At 42.5% G+C, this 20194-nt stretch overlaps 1 protein-coding gene across 1 annotated transcript in view; it reads right to left on the reverse strand.

Annotated features, from left to right (window-relative positions):
- The window catches only part of TMC3 (transmembrane channel like 3), a 650080-nt gene that overhangs the window by 609819 nt on the left and 20067 nt on the right, over window positions 1–20194 (reverse strand). Inside the window, exon 3 of the mRNA XM_078684118.1 lies at window positions 4013–4088. Coding sequence (XP_078540244.1) covers window positions 4013–4088 — 76 coding nt within the window. The remainder of the gene's footprint in view (window positions 1–4012; window positions 4089–20194) is intronic.

Genomic DNA, 20194 nt, shown 5'->3' on the forward strand with positions numbered 1-20194 from the left:
GGGAGCAAACAAACATTGGATTTGGGACCAGATCTCTGTACTGGGGTGAATGTTTGACATTGATCAGCAGTCTCTCCATCAATTGTTTTTTTTGCATTTGTCACTCTGAGTGTGATGGGTATGCCCAGATGAGGATCCCGTGCTCTCCATGCCACTGGAGTCAAGCTAGCCTAGCAGATGAGTGGTGAAACCCCAAAACCGGTCCTAAGATGCTTGTTTCCGGTCCAGGGAGAACCTGGCCTGGCAGTTATGGACTGTTCCCATTGATAACAGGGTCAAGACTGATTTGCCTATGGCTGGGTTTAAACTGGAATGGCATGGGGAGCAGAAAACGATGGATTTAGGCCCAGATCGCTATACTGGGGTGAATATTTGACAGTGATCAGCATTCTGTCCATCAATTGTTCTTTTTGCACTTTCTAAAAGCGGCATTTTCAAACACAGAATTTAAAAACCACCTTTGCCAAAAGGTGCGTTAATAAACTCTGATTTCAGAGAGCCTAAACTCCATTTTTCTATCTTGTCCCTAAGGAAAGCCAGACAGTACAGCCCCAAAGATAAGCCTATGAGACAGACAGCCTTTCAATAGTAAAAAACAAAATACACAGAATTTCACTATCAGGACATGTCACACATACCAGTAAATGTCCTATCTTTCACATGCACTGCACCCTACCCACGGGGGCACCTTGGGCCTACCTTAGGGGTGCCTTACATGGAAGAAAAGGGAAGGTATGGGCCTGGCAAGTGGGTGCACTTGCCAGGACAATATGGCAGTTTACAACTGCCTGTGTAGTCACTACAGTTGTAGGTCTGAGACACATTTACAGGGCCACTCATGTGGGTGGCACAACCAGAGCTGCAAGCCCACTAGTAGCATTGGATTTACTGGCCCTGGCACACACCGTGAACTTTATTAGGGACTTACCAGTAAATCAAATATGCCAATCATGGCTAATCAATCATTGCCACAATTTATACAGAGAGCATATGCATGTTAGCACTAATCAGCAGTGGTAAAGTGTCCAGAATCCTTTAGCCAACTAAAACAGGGTCAGAAAAATAGGAGGAAAAAAGGCAAAAAGTTTGGGGATAAACCTGTCAAAAGGACCAGGACTAACAATGAACCTATATGCAGCGCCGGTTTCTCCACGAGGGCGGGGGAGCGTCGCCCTCCCGCGTGTTGCGAGTCGCGAGTAAAAAAATAAAATGGCAATGAAATAAATTAATGCCATTTTTGTTTTTTTTACTGATGCCGCAGAGACCCCGTACCAAGAGACCAAGAGACATGCAGTGCTTGTCCTCTGCTGGAAATTGGCAGTATTGAAGACTGGAGTAGTTGCTGGCAGGACACTCCAAAGTGCGCAAGTCAGTTTTATTGGTTGTCTTGCGATGGCCAACCTGACATGGTCACTTTGCAGCTCTCCAACCTGAGCTGTCTTAGTCAGCTGGGTGGAAAGCAAGCACAGGCCTCCAGGGTCTGAAGCACCATCCGGCCATAGATTTTCTCTCATGCTGGATTGGTTTGGGGAGCTCCAGCACAGAATGCATTTCACCAATCGGGAGCTTGTGGCAGTGGGTACATGCCATTTATTTAACTTTTATTTATTTAACATTTTAGTATAGTTTTATTTTGGGTGGAAGGAGGGGTTGTTTTATTAGGGACTTTTGGTGGTAGGGAGTGATTTATTTTGGGCTTATAGAGGGAGGGAGTGTTTTATTATGGGCTTTTGGAGGGAGGGGGTGTTTTATTATGGGCTTTTGGAGGGAGGGAGTGTTTTATTTTGTTTTTTAGAAAGTGGTGTGGCTCGTCCCTCGCTTCACCACTTTCAAAGGTTGCCAGCTGTCCCTGCCTATATGTAAAGCACACATTGGTATGACTCTTCCCATATTTCCCTTCATGCAGTGCTTAATTTGTAAAAGAATATGTTTCAGTGTTCAAAGTTTTTTTCAGAAGTCCATGGCCGGCACTGCTCAAGGTCAAGATGCAAATATCAAGCTGAGGAGTCTGCATTCCACATCATACTTCTCTATCCCACTACCAGACAATGCCTGCATCTTTATCTCAAACTTGCAGGTTCTATTCCATTCCTGCTTTCTTCTTTTGTGACCGATTTCCCTTTTCCTGTTCCTCCTTCTGTCTCCTTTGTGTGCTCCACCACCCCTTTCCCCCGCCTCTAGATTAAAGTTTGATGAGGAAAAGGGGCTGGTCCCAACATATGATTGCCTCTGAACCCCAACTGAAACCACTGGCTTGAATTAAGCTCTGTCTGCATGTAAAGCCACAAGTGTGATAACAGTTTGCATACTGCGATGCATGGAAAGCACAGGTTGCCACGGCGGCTGTTTCCACATTACCTACACAGAGATTTTTTAAGACATTGGGAAAGTGGGCAGTCGCACTAGGCACCCACCTTCCGAGGGGGCCACAGGGAAAGTGAACCTTCTGTCTATGAAACAGATATTCGACTTTTCTATCCAAACCCCTCTCCCTCCTTTTACCTCCCTCTCTATGCAGTGTCATTTTAAGGATTTTTTAGGTCCTGAGCAAGACATAATTCAAGTGTTTTTATGCTACCCTTTTAATGTTTAACATATAGCTTAGATTTGTTTGGCATCATGCGGGCTTGAGCTAGCAGGAAATAAGTAATAACATTTAAGTTGTTCCATATAAAGGCTCCCAAAACATGCTTTGTCTGTAACTTCTAAAACCCATAAGAAGACACTGTACCTAGCCTTGGACCCGCGGACTGGCCCTATTTCAGCAGTATGGTTTTTAAGTCCTGATTATTTACCCTCTTGACTAAAATAATACTAGTTATAAAGAAGCCAGAATCCGAGTGAGTGAGTCTCTCAACTGCAACTTTGCATTTTATTTCACAATAGTCTTTGTTTCGTCAAACACAATTGTATGAAACTTTAAAAACCAACTAACACTGAGGTTTCACTTTTTTGATTTGGGAGATGTGTATTGTTCCTCAGATCCTATACAGAGATACAATAGGACAAAATAGGAATGCATTAGTCTATAAAATATGGTACTCATGTTTTATTAAGATGACATAAGGATTCATTGATTCGCCCAGAAATGCTCAGTACATGTACACATACAGATATACGCATATTACTGGGTCCCACAGGTGGGTACCTAACTAAAGCAGTTACACTATTACCTCCTCGTCCGTCTTTCCGTCCCATTCTTTATCTATGAGCAGCTCGCCTACTCCACAGAACATTTTACGTATCTAAGATCAAAACTAACCCCAGGTGGCAAACTCCGGTCCGTCAGCAGAGTTTGCAGAGTTTTGCCAACTCCACGCTCTGTTGAGAACATGGAGTTCAGGCAAAAACTCTGACTCCGATGCATAGTGGAGTTAGCCCCTGGCCCACGCCCAAAGTCAGACAGGAAATAATTACTTACCTGCCCTGGCATCTCCAGGTTGCCCCCCTCCTCGCTGTGTTCTCTCCTTCCTTGCCGTCCTCTCCAGTCCCAAACCCCTACTGTGTACGTCTTGGGAGGACTGAGCATGTGGGGGCGTGCGCGCATGCACAGTCCTTGCAAGTTGTACAATGATGGGCTTTAGGACCGGCGATGACGGCATGGAGGAGACCACTGTGAGGAGGAGCGCAGCCCAGAGACGCCAGAGCAAGTACCTGATTTATTATTTCCCTTTGTTTTTTTTTTATTATGGTGGAGCGGAGCAGAGTCCCACTGATTTTTTTTCAACTCTGTGGAAGTCTGCATAGTGGCACTCCTACAACTCCACCCACCCTTAATCAAAACACTTCCTACTATATTGCGCTGCCTACCCAGCTTGCATAAAGGGGGAAGACCGCCACCATGACAAGCTGAGAATACCAAAGAAACTCAAAAGAAAGAAAAAACTAAATCACCATAACCAGAATACAGGAAGGGAGGAAAGGGCCCAGGAATGGAACAGGAAGACCAAGTCTCGGAGAAATGAAGATTACCAGTGACTAATTGGGCATTACTTAATGCATGCTAACCGACCTCTGCTCCAGCTGCTTGGTAGCCTCGGGTTCTTGTCAGTCTGCCTTCATACTTCAGCACAATCTCTTTAGCTTGCCTTCATGTGAAGAAAAATTTAACATTTGGTTAATCCAATACACCAGACAGTCTATCAGAAGAACATCATATTGAAAAGAACGCATAGAAGTAATCAAACAATAGTAGTCCTGTAGAAACAGCCAATAACAACAATTTGCATTCTTTGAGAAGGCAGCTTCAAATAACTGGCTGGGAATGTAATGTGTTGAAGTTTTTGATTTATTTAGGATATTCACGCTATGGATTTCGTGTGTTTGGGTAGAACAAAAGAAACTAAATAGAAATACGTTTTCCATCTATTGCAGTTTTGTAGTTAGATGCTGTTTGTTAACTTTGGCAAATGTGTTATTTCAAAATATATTTATGTTTTATTTTAATATATCGATGATTACAAGAAGAATAACATTAAAAGACGATTCTTTAAATGCCACACAGGATTTATACGTGCTATTATGAACTAACAATACAATTTTGCACTGGGTAAATGCCAAAGCAAAATGTCACATTACTCTGTCACCAGTATGCCTGGAGACCCTGGGATAGTGGAGCTTTCCAGGTGTACGCGTGGAAAACTGAGCTCCTCTCCCCCCTGTGCTACTGGCCATACGAGTTGTGGACCCCCTGAGAGCCTGCATGCTCAAAACTAGAACACTGGTGTAAGACTGGATGATTGTGGGACCGACCGCACCTGTGAGAGACACTTGACTACACACATTGCCTTGCTATATTAGTGGCTGTGGGAACAATCGACTGCTATTGTAGGGCTTGAGCGGCAACATATAGAGTAGGCGGAAGCGCTGGGAGATGCTACGCACCATGGGTAAGCCGGATACCCGACAACCCAAGCTGAATTTTGAAACCGCAAAGCGGAACACCCGGACCCTGCAAGAAAATCATGATGTGGATAGTTATGTTAAACTATAGTTGCACTGAGACCTAGGGCGGTGTACCCACGCAGAGCGCTGATGTACAGAGTATATTACAGGAATTCTGGCAGAGCTTTGCCACCATTGTGGACAAGGTTGATAGGATGTCGTCACAAATGGACGCCATAGCGCACAAGTTGGAGGGTCACGAGGACCGTATCAAGGAGACAGAGAGATGCATCTGGATACTGAGGACGCGACAGCTCAGGTCACTGCGCAGGTTACCCGCATGGATAAATGGCTGAAAATGGTCGCCGCAAAGAATGAGGATTTAGAAGCGTGGAGTCGGCGCAATAATATATGCATTTTAGGTATCCCGAAGTCCACCAACACAGGACGGATGGAGGAATACGTGGAAAAGTTGTTACTATCCTCAGTAGGAGCGGAAGCCTTCTCCAACCAATTCATAATAGATCGAGCGCATCGCACCCTGGGTCCATGCCCACCTCCTGGCAGTACACCGAGGCCCATCATAGCAGACCTTTAAACTAGAGGGATCGTGATATTGCACTCCGCATGGCGAGGAATAAACAGCACTTGAACTTTGATGGAAATACTTTTTCTATCTATCTGGACTTTACACCTATTCGTCCAGGAGGAGAGACGCAAGTTCACGGATGTCAAGAATAAAGTGAGATTAGCCCAGATTGATTATGAGCTGTTGTATCCCGCACGACTCAGGGTCACCCATCAAGGAAAACAAAGATTCTTTACCAAACCACAGCAGACGGAGGAATTTCTTAAGCATTTGAAGCGATCAAGTGGTGCTGCCGGAACTTTAGCTTCATCGCAGCAATCCTCCTCCACGGGAGCGAAGGATGACTCTTAGTAAATGGTGTACTGTTCTATTTTCGACAACTGATATAAGAAGAACTAAATAATGGAATGTCTGGCCCTCTGATACTCATAATGCAAATTGCTTAGTGAGATGGCTATTCTGAGCTCTTGTTTGTACACGCAGGGCACCCCCAGCTCCCCAGGGTCTATCTCTTCCATCAATGGTGGACTCTCCAAGCGGGGTGTATCCGTGCCATCACCTAGGGTCACCCCCACAGGGCGATCCCTTCTTGTTGTTTACTGCATGGCTCGTGTAGACCGGAGATGGTTTTTCTTTTTTTATGTTTTCTCTTGGGGTGAGGGAGGGGAGTGGGAGAGTATTTATGGCAAGTTGGGGCTGCTTCAGTGGGTGGAGGTGGTTAGTTGGGGGGACTGTTGGAAGTTCTACATGATCGTCATAGAGCAGAACAGTATTCATCATAGATTAGCATTGTTAATCGGAGACTTAATCGTTGATCTGTTGACACACAGCTTGGTGAGGCAGTACTCGCGCATGTATAATCTGATCTACATCAGTTGGATGTGGGCCGCTTCAATGGAAGACACACGGACAATTGGCTGATGCACGTCCAGAGAAGCTGCATATAGTCACATGGAACATCAGGGGATTGGGGGACCAGCGCAAAAAGCGGCATATATTGGCCTATTTGGACAGGCATCAGGTGCACATAGCCATGCTACAGGAGACACACTTCAACCCTTAGGGCGTAAACTCTTTTGCCAGTAAATGGGCTGAAAACAGAGTCTTTTCCTCTTATTCATCTATGCGAGGGGCACGGCCATACTCATAAAGAAGCGTACACCATTTGTAGTGGCGGGGGCGACCTGGGACACTCAGGGGAGGTATTGTTTGGTATGGGGTAGACTGGGGTCAAACGTGGATGACCCGGACTTCTACACTGCATTATGGGCTAAAACAATTGGCATAGGCTCCAACCACATCATTTGGGGAGGTGATTTTAACATTGTGTGCAGCCCTGACGTGGCTAGGTCTCACCCGCCCCCATCACTATACTAAGGCACGTTCTGTCTTGCATGACACGCTAACCGAATACCACTTGATAGATGCCTGGAGACATATGCACCCCCACAAATTAGAGGGAACACATTACACTGCACATGCAGCATCGTGGGCACGGCTGGACTATTTATTTCTATCCAGGGTATTGGGTCCAGTTATTTTCCAAGTGCAACACTTTGCTCGAACCTACTCGGATCATGCACCTGTCAGGCTTACATTATCCTCAGCAGATTATGGCCCACCGCGTAACAGTTGGAGATTGCAAGTCACTATCTTATTAGACCCAGTTTTTCAGGAGGAACGGAGGGAGGAAGTGCGTGATTTTTTTGTATGGAATAAAGATTCAGTGGAGAGTGTGGAGACCATATGGGAGGCTTTTAAAGTTACGCTTTGGGGTTATTGCATATCTAAGGGAGCGGGGGTACTCAGAGACATAATGAACACATTGCACAAACTGGAAACGGAGCTTAAGGTTCTTGAGATTAACCTAGCTGCGCACCCAGATAGCCCAACACAATCGAAATTCAGAGAGCCGCTCACGCAATATATGGATTCATCTCGTAGAGAGTCGCATTTCAGGGGCCGCTACTGGGTGGCTCGGCGGTATGGAGAAGGGGAGAGACCGGGCAAGGCTCTAGCAGACACGATTAGAAGGCCACGCTACACAAACTACATGCTGGAGCTTGAGGGCCCGGGGAGATAGTGTATAGAGACACTGCAAACATACTCAATCCCTTTACCGCACATTATGCCAAATTGTATACCACACATATAGTAGATAAGCTGAACCTGGATAGTTATTTGGGGGATGTGACATTGGGATGGCTGAGTGATGTACAGCGAAAGTTTCTGTGTGCCCCATTTGAGTTGGATGAAGTGAGGGAGGCAATCATGCATATGCAGTTCGGGGAAGCCACTGGCACGGATGGTATTCCCATTGAATTCTACAAGACTTACATTGACCAAATGGCCCCCATACTACGTGAAGACTATGAAGATGCTTTGGATACTGGCCATCTTCCCCCCCTTCAATGAGAGAAGCCCTCATCACTTCACTTCTGAAGCCCGGGAAGTCGCCCCAAGAGAGCGACTCTTATAGGCCGCTGTCTCCTTAATAGTGATGTGAAGATACTGGCCAAGCTCATTTCCACTCGGCTTAGCTTATTGATGGAGAATCTAATTCTGCCCGATCAGTCCGGATTTGTTCCCGGAAGAGCCACATCTCATAATTTACAGACACTCTTTACTGTGTTAAACAATGTTTCCTCGGAATTGCCTTTGGCGGCTGTCTTTTTAGGCGCCGCAAAGGCGTTCTATTTAATAGAGTGGGACTATATCTTTGGGGTGATGCTGCAGATGGGTTCCCCCCCTCTTTCTTTCCTGGATCCAGCTTTTATATAGCTTGCCAGTCGCCAAGGTACTTATCAATGGTCGAGTGTCCCTGGCGTTCCCGGTCACGAGAGGCACCCGTCAGGGATGCCCTTTGTCACCCTTACTTTTTGCCTTTGCACTTGAGCCATTGGCGGCAAAGCTGCGGCAACACAATAGAGAGAGAGCATTGCAGTGCAACATGAGGCAGATATTAATCTCTTTATATGCAGACGATATTACACTGTACGTTCGAGATCCGCAACACAACCTAAATCCAATCCTTAGGGAGTTCATTGTGTTTGGGAAAAATTCTGGGGTTCAAATCAATTGGGGAAAGTCCTGTATTTTTCCTTTGATGGCTGCAACAGTTCTCTTTCTATTGCATTATCCATTAGAATGATGCGAGGACGAGCTGAGGTATTTGGGTATTCGTGTCACGAAGGATAGGGATGAGCTGATGCGACTGAATAACGGTACGACACAGATGCACATAACGGAGAGCATCATTCGTTGGATCACGCTCCCACTTCCCATGGAAGAGCGAGCATCCCTAATCAAAATGGTGATACTACCCCAATTACTTTATCTATTTCTGAATATACCGTTCCATCCAGGGACTTATTTTTTTAAAGCGCTCAGGTCTGAATTGCTGAGCTTAGTGTGGGGGGGGGGAGCAGGCACCCGAGACTGAAGTGGATTCGGGGTTCCCAACTTTGAATTATATTATCACAGCGCACAAGCCCATTATGCATATTTATGGGTACACCAGCCCCGATATATGCCGCAAGTGGCGGCAGAACACTGGCTAGCACATCCCGTTCCCATTGAGGGCGCACTGTATGACACACTTGCTGTAAGGGAAAAGACGCCGACTACTGTCACTTGTACCGTCGCAGCATGGGCATATACATAGGTTGGATGTTGAATACCCAACTGCTATACTCTCCGCTGCTCCTGCTAGTGTATCACCCCACTATGCCCCTACTCCAAGAAGCGGTGTTTCACAAGGTCATGGAACGCACACCTATTAAAACTTGGGGGGATATGTATCATGAAGGACAGTTCAGGAAACTTGAACACATATTTCAGGGCTTGCCACAGACGCCACTTGATGTTTTTTATACATACGTCTGAGACAAGGAGTCCAGGCCTTCACCCCGGACTTTCTGGCTGAGCCCACAGTCCTTGCACCGCCACAGCTGACTCTTTAAAACAAGACAGCCAAGCGCCTTGTCTCGTTGATCTATCACACGGTACACACAGAGAGAGAAGAGCCACCTGTATTAGCTAGAGAGCGCTGGGACTCGGAGCTAGGCTTCGTTATGTCGAACGACCAGTGGGAATACTGCTCGTCACAGACGGAGCAGGTCTCAGCCAGTAGCAGGTTTCGCATAACTCACTACAAATTTCTACATAGATTATACTACACCCCTGCCCGGATGCATAAATTGAGGGATACCGATAGATGTGATAGTTTTGGGGCCCGGGGCATATTTTCTACACCTAGCCTGGGAGTGCCCCGGGATACATGAATATTGGAAGCATGTTTTTGAAGCCCTGGATTTAATAGTTAATGTGCATATTGAGCCTACACCTCTTTTGGCCCTGTTGGGATATGTTAAATCATTGCAGGCAGCACACCGCAAATACATGGCCCTCGCATTGCTAATGGCCAAAAGACAGGTGGCGTGCCTTTGGGGCAGGCGGAGGGCGCCCAAGTTCAAGATATAGATTAACGATTTGGTGTGCTGTCAGGAGCAACTCACTACATATGCGGAACTATTACCGAGTGCCTCCAGGCCTAAAAACATATGGGCCCCCCTGAAGTGTTACTTATTAGAGCACCCACAACAGAGTCCTGCAATAAATGCACCATAGTTGTCGCCCACACACATCACGTATACCTCTGTGTCCCCTTGAAGAGTGAGGTATTGCTGAGCTGATTTAGCTGTATTGCATCCTGAGCTATGTGGTATGCAGAACTATATACGAAATTCGACATAGAGGGACTCGTCAGCACTCTAACCTATTATAGATGTGAAAGTTGAAAATACTTGGTTAATGCTTACATGCTTGTGACCCGCGAGGTGCCATGCCCGTTTGGGTGCCAAGGGTTGATATGTATATTGCTGTGTGTATTGCTGTATCGTACTGATGACTGAAATGCCCTCAACTTTTATGATGAAGCATGCAAGAGTACTGTTCATATACCATGTATAGCAATGTAAATGCAACTGCCGTACATGTATGACTTTTGTTTTGTTTTGAATTAAGAAAATATAAACAGAAGTTTAAAAAAAAAAAGAAAAAAGGTGCCAGGTCACACCATAAGAGTCCAGGTCATGTTGAATCGCAATTGTTCCCTTTTACATAGCTAATGTCCCCAGAGGAGGGTTGCCCAGGCAAGAAATGTGGGTGGAGTAGACTTTCCTTATATATTTGTTAGAAATGGGGGTCTCTAGTCGGCAGAGGTAGGTACCTTTGCCCAAACAGGGACCCATGCTTATAGTCAGGGTAAGGGGGATACACACATAGATAACCCCTGCTCACCCCCTTGGTAGCTTGGCACGAGCAGACAGGCTTATCCCAAATGCAATGTGGTAAAGTATTTGTACCAACACTCACAGTAACATAGTGAAAACACCACAAATGGGCACCACACCAGTTTAGAGAAATGGTAAATATCTTTATCTAAACTTAACAAGACCAAAACGACAAATAAAATCCAACAAACACAGTTAAAAATATGACTTTCAAAAGGTTTCAAGAACTTCAAGAAGCAGGGGACACAGCATACAGCAAAGTCCTTTTCCTTTCCTTGGCAGAAACTGCAGGCCAACCCCCACACAGGACACAGCAAAGGGGGAGTACCTCTTCCCTGTTTCTCCAGCTCTTCTCCCTGGCAAAGGGTCCTTTGAATTCCAAGAATGTTCTAAAATTCTGGGATCTGGGACCCTCTTTTTATACAGCAAATCTCGTTGTTCTCTGAAGGCAGAGTGTCTGTGCCCAGTCAAAACCAGTTGTATACTCAGTGGTACAGCTTCCTGGCAGGAGGTGGAGATAGCATTGTGGAAGGCAGACCAGGCCCATTCAGGTGAAAGGAAATCTCCACCCCCTACTGTAAATGCAGCCATGTCTATTCAGCCCAGCCCTGACTCAGCCAGACTCTCTGAAGCCGCTGCACCTCCCCAGCCTCTGCCAATCCAAAGCCAGACAGTCAATTCACCTGCTAGTAGAGGCACAATGCTGGATGGTTAGGCAATAAATTACCTACTTTCTAAAAGTGGTATTTTCAAACATAGAATGTAAACATCACCCTCACTGAAAGATGCATCTTAACATTCTGAGTTTGGGCATATCAAGCTTTATTTTCCTATCTTTTTTCCCAGGAGTAGTTATTCTTGTAAGATGTTATAAGCCAACTCCCCATTCTATAATAAGGGGACAGATAGCATTGCAATAGTGAAAAACAAAATTAGCAGTATTTCACTATCAGGACATGCCACACACACCAAGGCTTGTCCTACCTTTCACATATACTGCACACTGCCCACGGGGGTACCTTGGGCCTAACCTAGGGGTGACTAACATGTAGAGAAAGGGAAGGTTAGGGCCTGGCAAGTGGGTGTACTTGTCAGGTCGACATGGCAGTTAACAAACTGCGCACAGGCACTACAGTAGCAGACCTGAGACATATTTGCAGGGCTACTCATGTGGGTGTCATAATCAGTTCTGCAGGCCCACTAGTAGCATTTGATTTACCAGCCCTGGCACACTTAGTGCACTTTACTAGGGTCCTTCTAATAAATCAAATATGCCAATCAGGGGGTACCAATCATAATAACAATTTACACAGGGAGCGCTTGCACTTTGACAGTGATCAACAATGGCAAAGTGCCCAAAGCATCTAAGCCAGCAAAAATGAAATCAAGCATAGCAACAAAAAATACAGAAGATAGAGGCAGAAAGTCAAAGGAAACCACGCCAAGGATGCCAGGTCTAACAATATTCAAAGCACTTTGGTGATCACCACAATTATGCCCATCACAAGTTACTTCCCTGTGACTCTTTTCATAGATCTCTGTAAGGAATATGTTCGACCTAGTAGGACTTCTGCTGAGTCTTGTGGGACCTTTGTTACAAAAACTCTGTCTATTTCAGTAAGAAATTCTTCCCATTACTTGGTTGGCTAGGGGCAATGCAAGAGCAAGTGCACCAGAGTGCCGGTTGTGCCAGAACCCCTCCAACAGCTGTCGGATTTCTTCGCATTCCATTTTGCAATCTTTTCTGGGATCTTTTACCAATGGGTTAAGATACTGAGTCTCATGCTGGTGGGCATCAGAAGTGAATCTATGCCCTATATTTTAGATATTCTTCCATTCCCTGATTGTCAGCTCGTGGCCTAGTTTCCTCTCCCATCGCTGCTGACCTGGTGTTTTGTTTTAATGGAGTGAAGATTAGGGCCCTGCCATGCCGGGGTCAACTATGAATGTGTGTGGGTACTGCACACTGTTTTGCCCTTTTTGTATGTTTGTTCGGTAAGTGTGCTGCGTTAGATTAGTGCCTGCTCACTATTGTAAATCAAAGTGTGTGGCCTGGTCCCATAAGTGAAAAGGTAAGGGGGCCTTCAAGGGATATATTTCAGGAGAACAATCAATTATACAATGTCAATTATGGAGAAATTAATTCACCAAATGTGTAAATCATGTAATCAAAATATAAACACATTAAAACATATAAACATATAAACAACAAAACACAGAGGTGTATATAAAAAGAATTTTATCAAAAAGTTCATTAAATCAGCAATAAATCAAAAGAAGCAGGTGAGGAAATGCTGGTATAAATGACGTGATAGTACAATAATCAATACCACAGCAAAACCTAATAAGAACATCTATCTCAAAAAACAACGTGAATCAAACACTGTAGAGATAAGATGAAGGTCGACGTTTCGGTCTCTTTACAATAAATTTATCGAGACCATCCTCAGGACTGATGTCATTAAAACACTGCTGTAAGCTGTGCTGTAATCTGTAACAAAAATGTTGACAGTTACAAATCTAACGTAATTGAAAACCAAATTACTTCATACACCCATGTGACAAGACTAACTACAGAAAAACATAACTAATTAAGACTAGACATGACTTACTATGTCACCAAACTGACTATAACAAAGCAAACCTAGTTAACAAATAAGCAGACACTTGATACAAAATACAAGACAACAATCATCATATAACTGCATTGTGATGTTAACTAAAAGACAAGTGCATTCATCTAGATTTGTGTCATCTGACAACAACTGGTTGTTTCAAAGCAATACAGTCAGTTATGCAGGTATTGTTGAAGCCCATCATACATTGAGAACGCGAAATCATAGCAACAAAGATGCTAATGACGAAGTCAACATAGACAGTCAATTGCTAAAGAACATTTCTTTATATATATAGTGGAACATCCATAAGTCAAAACTGAATTTTGCACCAAAGTTGTATCATTGTCATAACTTCAGACTACCCAACAAAATAACCTGTACATGTTGGGACCACACAATTATATACAATATAATTAGAAATGATGTAGATGTCTCACAAACATACCAAATGGACTGAGATACCACAGTGTTGGTCTCAGAAGAAGTTATATCGCTTTACCCAGGTGGATGCCTGCATGAAAAATCACGTGCTTAGTACATATTTCGTGATCACAGGATGTGGATGATAAAATTAAGTATAAAGTAGGTACCTATATAAAGAGCATGACCCTCGCTCAGGCTAGAGCGCTGAGAGTGTAGTAGTCGATCGATTAAAGATGGCTGAGGGCTCACAGGAATGGATGCTACGAATTTAAATATATCAAGAACACACTGTAAGTTTCAAATAACTCTGGGGCAATTGAAAATAGATAATTGACTAGGTTACACCCACCTCCGTGATGTGCAAACCCGAGATCTAAACTTGTCTTTTTTGCGCAATCTCTGTGTCCACGAACACGTAGTCTACAGAAAACAAACATTAAAGCCCATTTAGCAGAGCGTAGGATTAAAAACAATGCGTAAAATAAATACGCCCTATGGCATAGCTACCTTTTGAGTTGAAACAGTTATCCAACTGGTGACAACAGAGCGCTAGGTCACTTGGTTGCTGGAAAAGCTGAAAAGCCAATAGTCCATTTCCCGTGTTTCCAGTCAAATTAAGTTTGACCGCTTTTCATATTCCAGGTAAGCTAGATAAGCTAGTTAGGCTTTATTGGTACAGCGCTCTGCTGTTTGTAGCTAAAACTACGGAGCTGATTTTTTGTCATATATTGGCTTTTCAGCTTTTCCAGCAACCAAGTGACCTAGCGCTCTGTTGTCACCAGTTGGATAACTGTTTCAACTCAAAAGGTAGCTATGCCATAGGGCGTATTTATTTTACGCATTGTTTTTAATCCTACGCTCTGCTAAATGGGCTTTAATGTTTGTTTTCTGTAGACTACGTGTTCGTGGACACAGAGATTGCGCAAAAAAGACAAGTTTAGATCTCGGGTTTGCACATCACGGAGGTGGGTGTAACCTAGTCAATTATCTATTTTCAATTGCCCCAGAGTTATTTGAAACTTACAGTGTGTTCTTGATATATTTAAATTCGTAGCATCCATTCCTGTGAGCCCTCAGCCATCTTTAATCGATCGACTACTACACTCTCAGCGCTCTAGCCTGAGCGAGGGTCATGCTCTTTATATAGGTACCTACTTTATACTTAATTTTATCATCCACATCCTGTGATCACGAAATATGTACTAAGCACGTGATTTTTCATGCAGGCATCCACCTGGGTAAAGCGATATAACTTCTTCTGAGACCAACACTGTGGTATCTCAGTCCATTTGGTATGTTTGTGAGACATCTACATCATTTCTAATTATATTGTATATAATTGTGTGGTCCCAACATGTACAGGTTATTTTGTTGGGTAGTCTGAAGTTATGACAATGATACAACTTTGGTGCAAAATTCAGTTTTGACTTATGGATGTTCCACTATATATATAAAGAAATGTTCTTTAGCAATTGACTGTCTATGTTGACTTCGTCATTAGCATCTTTGTTGCTATGATTTCGCGTTCTCAATGTATGATGGGCTTCAACAATACCTGCATAACTGACTGTATTGCTTTGAAACAACCAGTTGTTGTCAGATGACACAAATCTAGATAAATGCAATTGTCTTTTAGTTAACATCACAATGCAGTTATATGATGATTGTTGTCTTGTATTTTGTATCAAGTGTCTGCTTATTTGTTAACTAGGTTTGCTTTGTTATAGTCAGTTTGGTGACATAGTAAGTCATGTCTAGTCTTAATTAGTTATGTTTTTCTGTAGTTAGTCTTGTCACATGGGTGTATGAAGTAATTTGGTTTTCAATTACGTTAGATTTGTAACTGTCAACATTTTTGTTACAGATTACAGCACAGCTTACAGCAGTGTTTTAATGACATCAGTCCTGAGGATGGTCTCGATAAATTTATTGTAAAGAGACCGAAACGTCGACCTTCATCTTATCTCTACAGTGTTTGATTCACGTTGTTTTTTGAGATAGATGTTCTTATTAGGTTTTGCTGTGGTATTGATTATTGTACTATCACGTCATTTATACCAGCATTTCCTCACCTGCTTCTTTTGATTTATTGCTGATTTAATGAACTTTTTGATAAAATTCTTTTTATATACACCTCTGTGTTTTGTTGTTTATATGTTTATATGTTTTAATGTGTTTATATTTTGATTACATGATTTACACATTTGGTGAATTAATTTCTCCATAATTGACATTGTATAATTGATTGTTCTCCTGAAATATATCCCTTGAAGGCCCCCTTACCTTTTCATTTAATTACCCAAGCCCTCAAGGGTGTAACTGGGTTGCTCACCTCTTTGAATCATCACTGGTCCCATAAGGTCACCAGGGCTCTAACGCGCACAACAATAAGTTCAAATTCTCCAGTTATACGTTTCAGATACAATTTTATCAGAAGTTACAAAGAACGTCAAAGTTTCACATTATTGGCGTATACATTGAAAATTATTCACAAAGTAAACAATAATATTTCCATCATATCAGTACATGTTCAAATCATAATTCAAATCAGTGCGTTAAAAAAACCCAATGCATTTCAGGGCTGGGGCCCCTTCGTCAGGGGTCTGTTAAGGAAAAAGATAAAGAAGGAAACTCAGTTACTAATGGTGCCATTGAGGCTTATCGACTTTTTGTTGGCTTGTGATCTTGCCGTATCTTACCGCGAGTGTAGAGTAAACTCGATAAATCCTATATCAAGAAGTTTAATTCGTGGCAGCGGTCAATCTAAAAGAAATAGATTATTTAAGTATCTTATTTTATGGACTTTGTAAACAGTTCTTTAAGAGGTTTTATGAATTGGTTTACCTGAGCCTTGCTTCTATATTATGTGTCTGCAAAAGAAACATTATGGTTGTGGTCACTTCCAAGGAGTGTCAGAATTCATATCATCATCAACGTGAAGCGTTGTTTTAAAATAACGTATTTATTTGCTCACCTTCAAGTCTGTTTTGGACTGAAAATGAAAGTGCCCTATAGGAATGAATTTTTTTTTAATATATATTGCAATGAGCATCGTGATGTTTAAGAGGTCTGCATCTCGAACTCTATTAAATTGAAAAAAAGGTTTTTTTTACCTGCGAGCCTCCAAGGTGGTTTAAATGGTCTCGCTGATTTGTTAAGACAGTCTAGGCTGTGAATGACAAAATAGACGCATTCAGTGACCTGCTCGTAATATTAAACCGGTGAAACGCACGTTAGTGCTTATTTAAAGTCTTACCGATAGCGCAAATAGTCCCGCGCGGTGTGGCGTTTTCAATCGGGAAAGCCGACCGGAACTAGTCCTCTAAATTGTTGGTCCTTTTTTATTGTTTAAACGCTATTGCTTAACACGTAGCAACAGATGAAGGACTTGTTCATTGGTATTATGCGGCCGCCATTAGTAAGAGGACGGGGTTGAATATTGAGGGAATAGTTTGAATATTTTTTAGACTTATTGCGATGAATATCACGCTCTGGTGACACTCAAGAAATATTCAAATGGTTATTAACCTTTACATATAGGAAACCTAATAGGGGCAACATAGTCAAATTCTATTAAAATGAACATAAAGATGACAATAAAAATAACACAAACTCAGGCAATCAGGTTGAAATAAAAAAAGATACTACTCCACATATACAAATTCCTGCCTATTTACAATCTGAAATAAACCATGCGTCGCTGAAGCGCTAATGTGTGTTGAAGAAGTATCAGTATATCATTGTGTCGTGTGTATGTACGTGTCACTGTGGATTAGAAGCCCAAGAGGGTCTAATTATGCTGAAAGTATTTAAGTTTAAAGCTTTACAGAAAGCAGATCATTTCCATTTTGTCATTAACAGACCCCTGACGAAGGGGCCCCAGCCCCGAAATGCATTGGGGTTTTTTAACGCACTGATTTGAATTATGATTTGAACATGTACTGATATGATGGAAATATTATTGTTTACTTTGTGAATAATTTTCAATGTATACGCCAATAATGTGAAACTTTGACGTTCTTTGCAACTTCTGATAAAATTGTATCTGAAACGTATAACTGGAGAATTTGAACTTATTGTTGTGCGCGTTAGAGCCCTGGTGACCTTATGGGATCAGGCCACACACTTTGATTGCCCTGCCATGGAGGGCCATATCTATTATATATTACACAGTGGCAGTAGTTATGTGTCTTCACAAAACTTTCCAAAAGCAAAGTTCATCCACTTCAGCTCCTTCCTGGAATGTTTCAAGGCAATCTGTCAAGAGGGTGGCCAAGAAAAAGGGGGACTCAAAACACTTTTGCCCATGCAATTTCTAAAAGGAAAATTAGACAACAATATAATAAAATGCTGTTGAACAAAATGTCATCAAATTTGGTAGAAATCTAGATATTTATCCAGAAAGTATGCTTTCTGTAATTTGGCGTAAATCTCTTAAGCCATTTTAGAGAAAGAAAGGTTTCAAAAATAGCAATATTTGTTACCCTTGGACTACTACCAGAGTACTTTGGGGGGGAAAATGACAAAGAATTCAAATTTGCTGGTTCCATGGAAGTTCCGTGGGAACACAATATGATTGGCAGCCATGAAAAAAACATGTTGTGGCCACCATTACAGGAATCAAGAACTCGGTATCCAAGTCCTGAAAAACAAATAAAATAACTAATAAGGGGCCAGAGTAGGGATACACATAATATACACAATAGCTTTCTAAAATACAGAAACTATGTTCTGAAATACACTTTCAAATCAATATGAATGCTGCCCCATTTGCTGTGAATTCTTCTTTTTCTGAAGATGGAACTGGTGAAAACATATTTGGATGGAATTCCTAACTCGTTGGATGCACAGCACAGCGTAAGCGCTGAGGCCACGGGGGTGTGACTTTTTGTGGATTTCAATATATGTGAGAGAGAGTGTGTGTGTCTGTCTCAAATCAGCTGTGATGATGTATTATACATTGTTTATTTTCATGCTATACTTTAAATATCTGTAACAATCCAACTAACTATTTACATTTTTTCTCTGAATTATAAAGTGCTATTATTTCTTCATGCCTTCTACATGCCAAGGTAAGATTTTCGAATGCCATACGGTTGGGCCTTCTGTTTATTGGAGTGATTGCATTTGTGTTGTGATCTGCTATTGTAAAGCTAAATATATTATATCTTTCTCATGAGCCCTCTAAAGCCTCCTGCTGCACTGCTACCACTACTCCTTAAGAAGGGCCTAGAATAGCTCTAGAGGTATCACCCATCACCTTTTTGCAAGAGATCGTCCTGGAGGAACTGAAGGTATTGCAGCCTCAGTCTGTAGAACAGGTAAGATATTCTTCAGTCTGTCTCCTCCATTCCCCACAATCAAATCCCATTCTCTCCAAACCTCTCACCTTGTTGAGCTGTTTCACTAATGCTTTGTAATGCTTTTTTCTTCTTAAAAAAATACAATGAAATAAGTGACTGATGGCTAATCTTCTACCAGTCTATGTGCCCCCTCCCTCAGCCACTACATTCAAAGCTTGCTTCGGGTATCTTTCACTAAAGCTGTATTTCCTTTACCCGTGCCCATGCACTTCCTCATAAATATATGACTTTTGCCTTTGTTAGCAGGTCATATGTTTGGCTATTCAGGTCCTAAGCCACCACCCAGTTTCCTTCCACTTAAACTGCCTTCTTCCCAGTGTATGTGTTCAATCCTCACGAAAGTATGGCTTTTCCCTTTCCTATTTGTTAATTTACAGGTCCAATAGGTTAAGAATGTCTGGTTTGTCTGTACTCATACTCTCGAATAGCCAACTCTAGACATCTGCCAGTGCAATTTCAGATCCTCTTCCATGTATAAAACTGTAGATGTGAAAGTCTTACATTAGAATCCATATATAAATGTTAGTGAGGTAGAAATGTTGAAAGGATGGGCTATTGGACATTCATCGATAACTAATGATCAAGACGACTCTTCTTCAGCACCAGCATCACCTAAGTTTGTCTAAGGCTGGCGGTAACCAGTGTTGCTGATTATATAAGCACAGTTAGTAACTCTGTTCTATTGCTGGATAGTAATCCACTGCTCTGCAGGAATATAGCAATTTTTAAAGTGGCACATTTGGTTGATTCCCAGTGCCTTATCACCAGGACTGACTTTAGTGCTGGTGGAACATGTTGTGACAATCTTTTTTGGTATACCCCCATTCCCTACTCCTCGGATACCCATCTCTTCCACTCAGCAAAAGGGCCCTCATCTCTCCACAGCCTCTCTCAGCTACATTCCATTTGTTTTAATGCAGTAGTAAAGTGCTTTAAATCCAGCTTTATTAATCCACTCAGCTACCCACTTAAAATACAAATCTATTCTTTGGATCAGGCATACTAACCCTCTGTGCTACTTTC

Source organism: Lissotriton helveticus, chromosome 3_1 (genome assembly GCF_964261635.1).
Source record: "Lissotriton helveticus chromosome 3_1, aLisHel1.1, whole genome shotgun sequence".
Taxonomy (NCBI): Eukaryota; Metazoa; Chordata; class Amphibia; order Caudata; family Salamandridae; genus Lissotriton; species Lissotriton helveticus.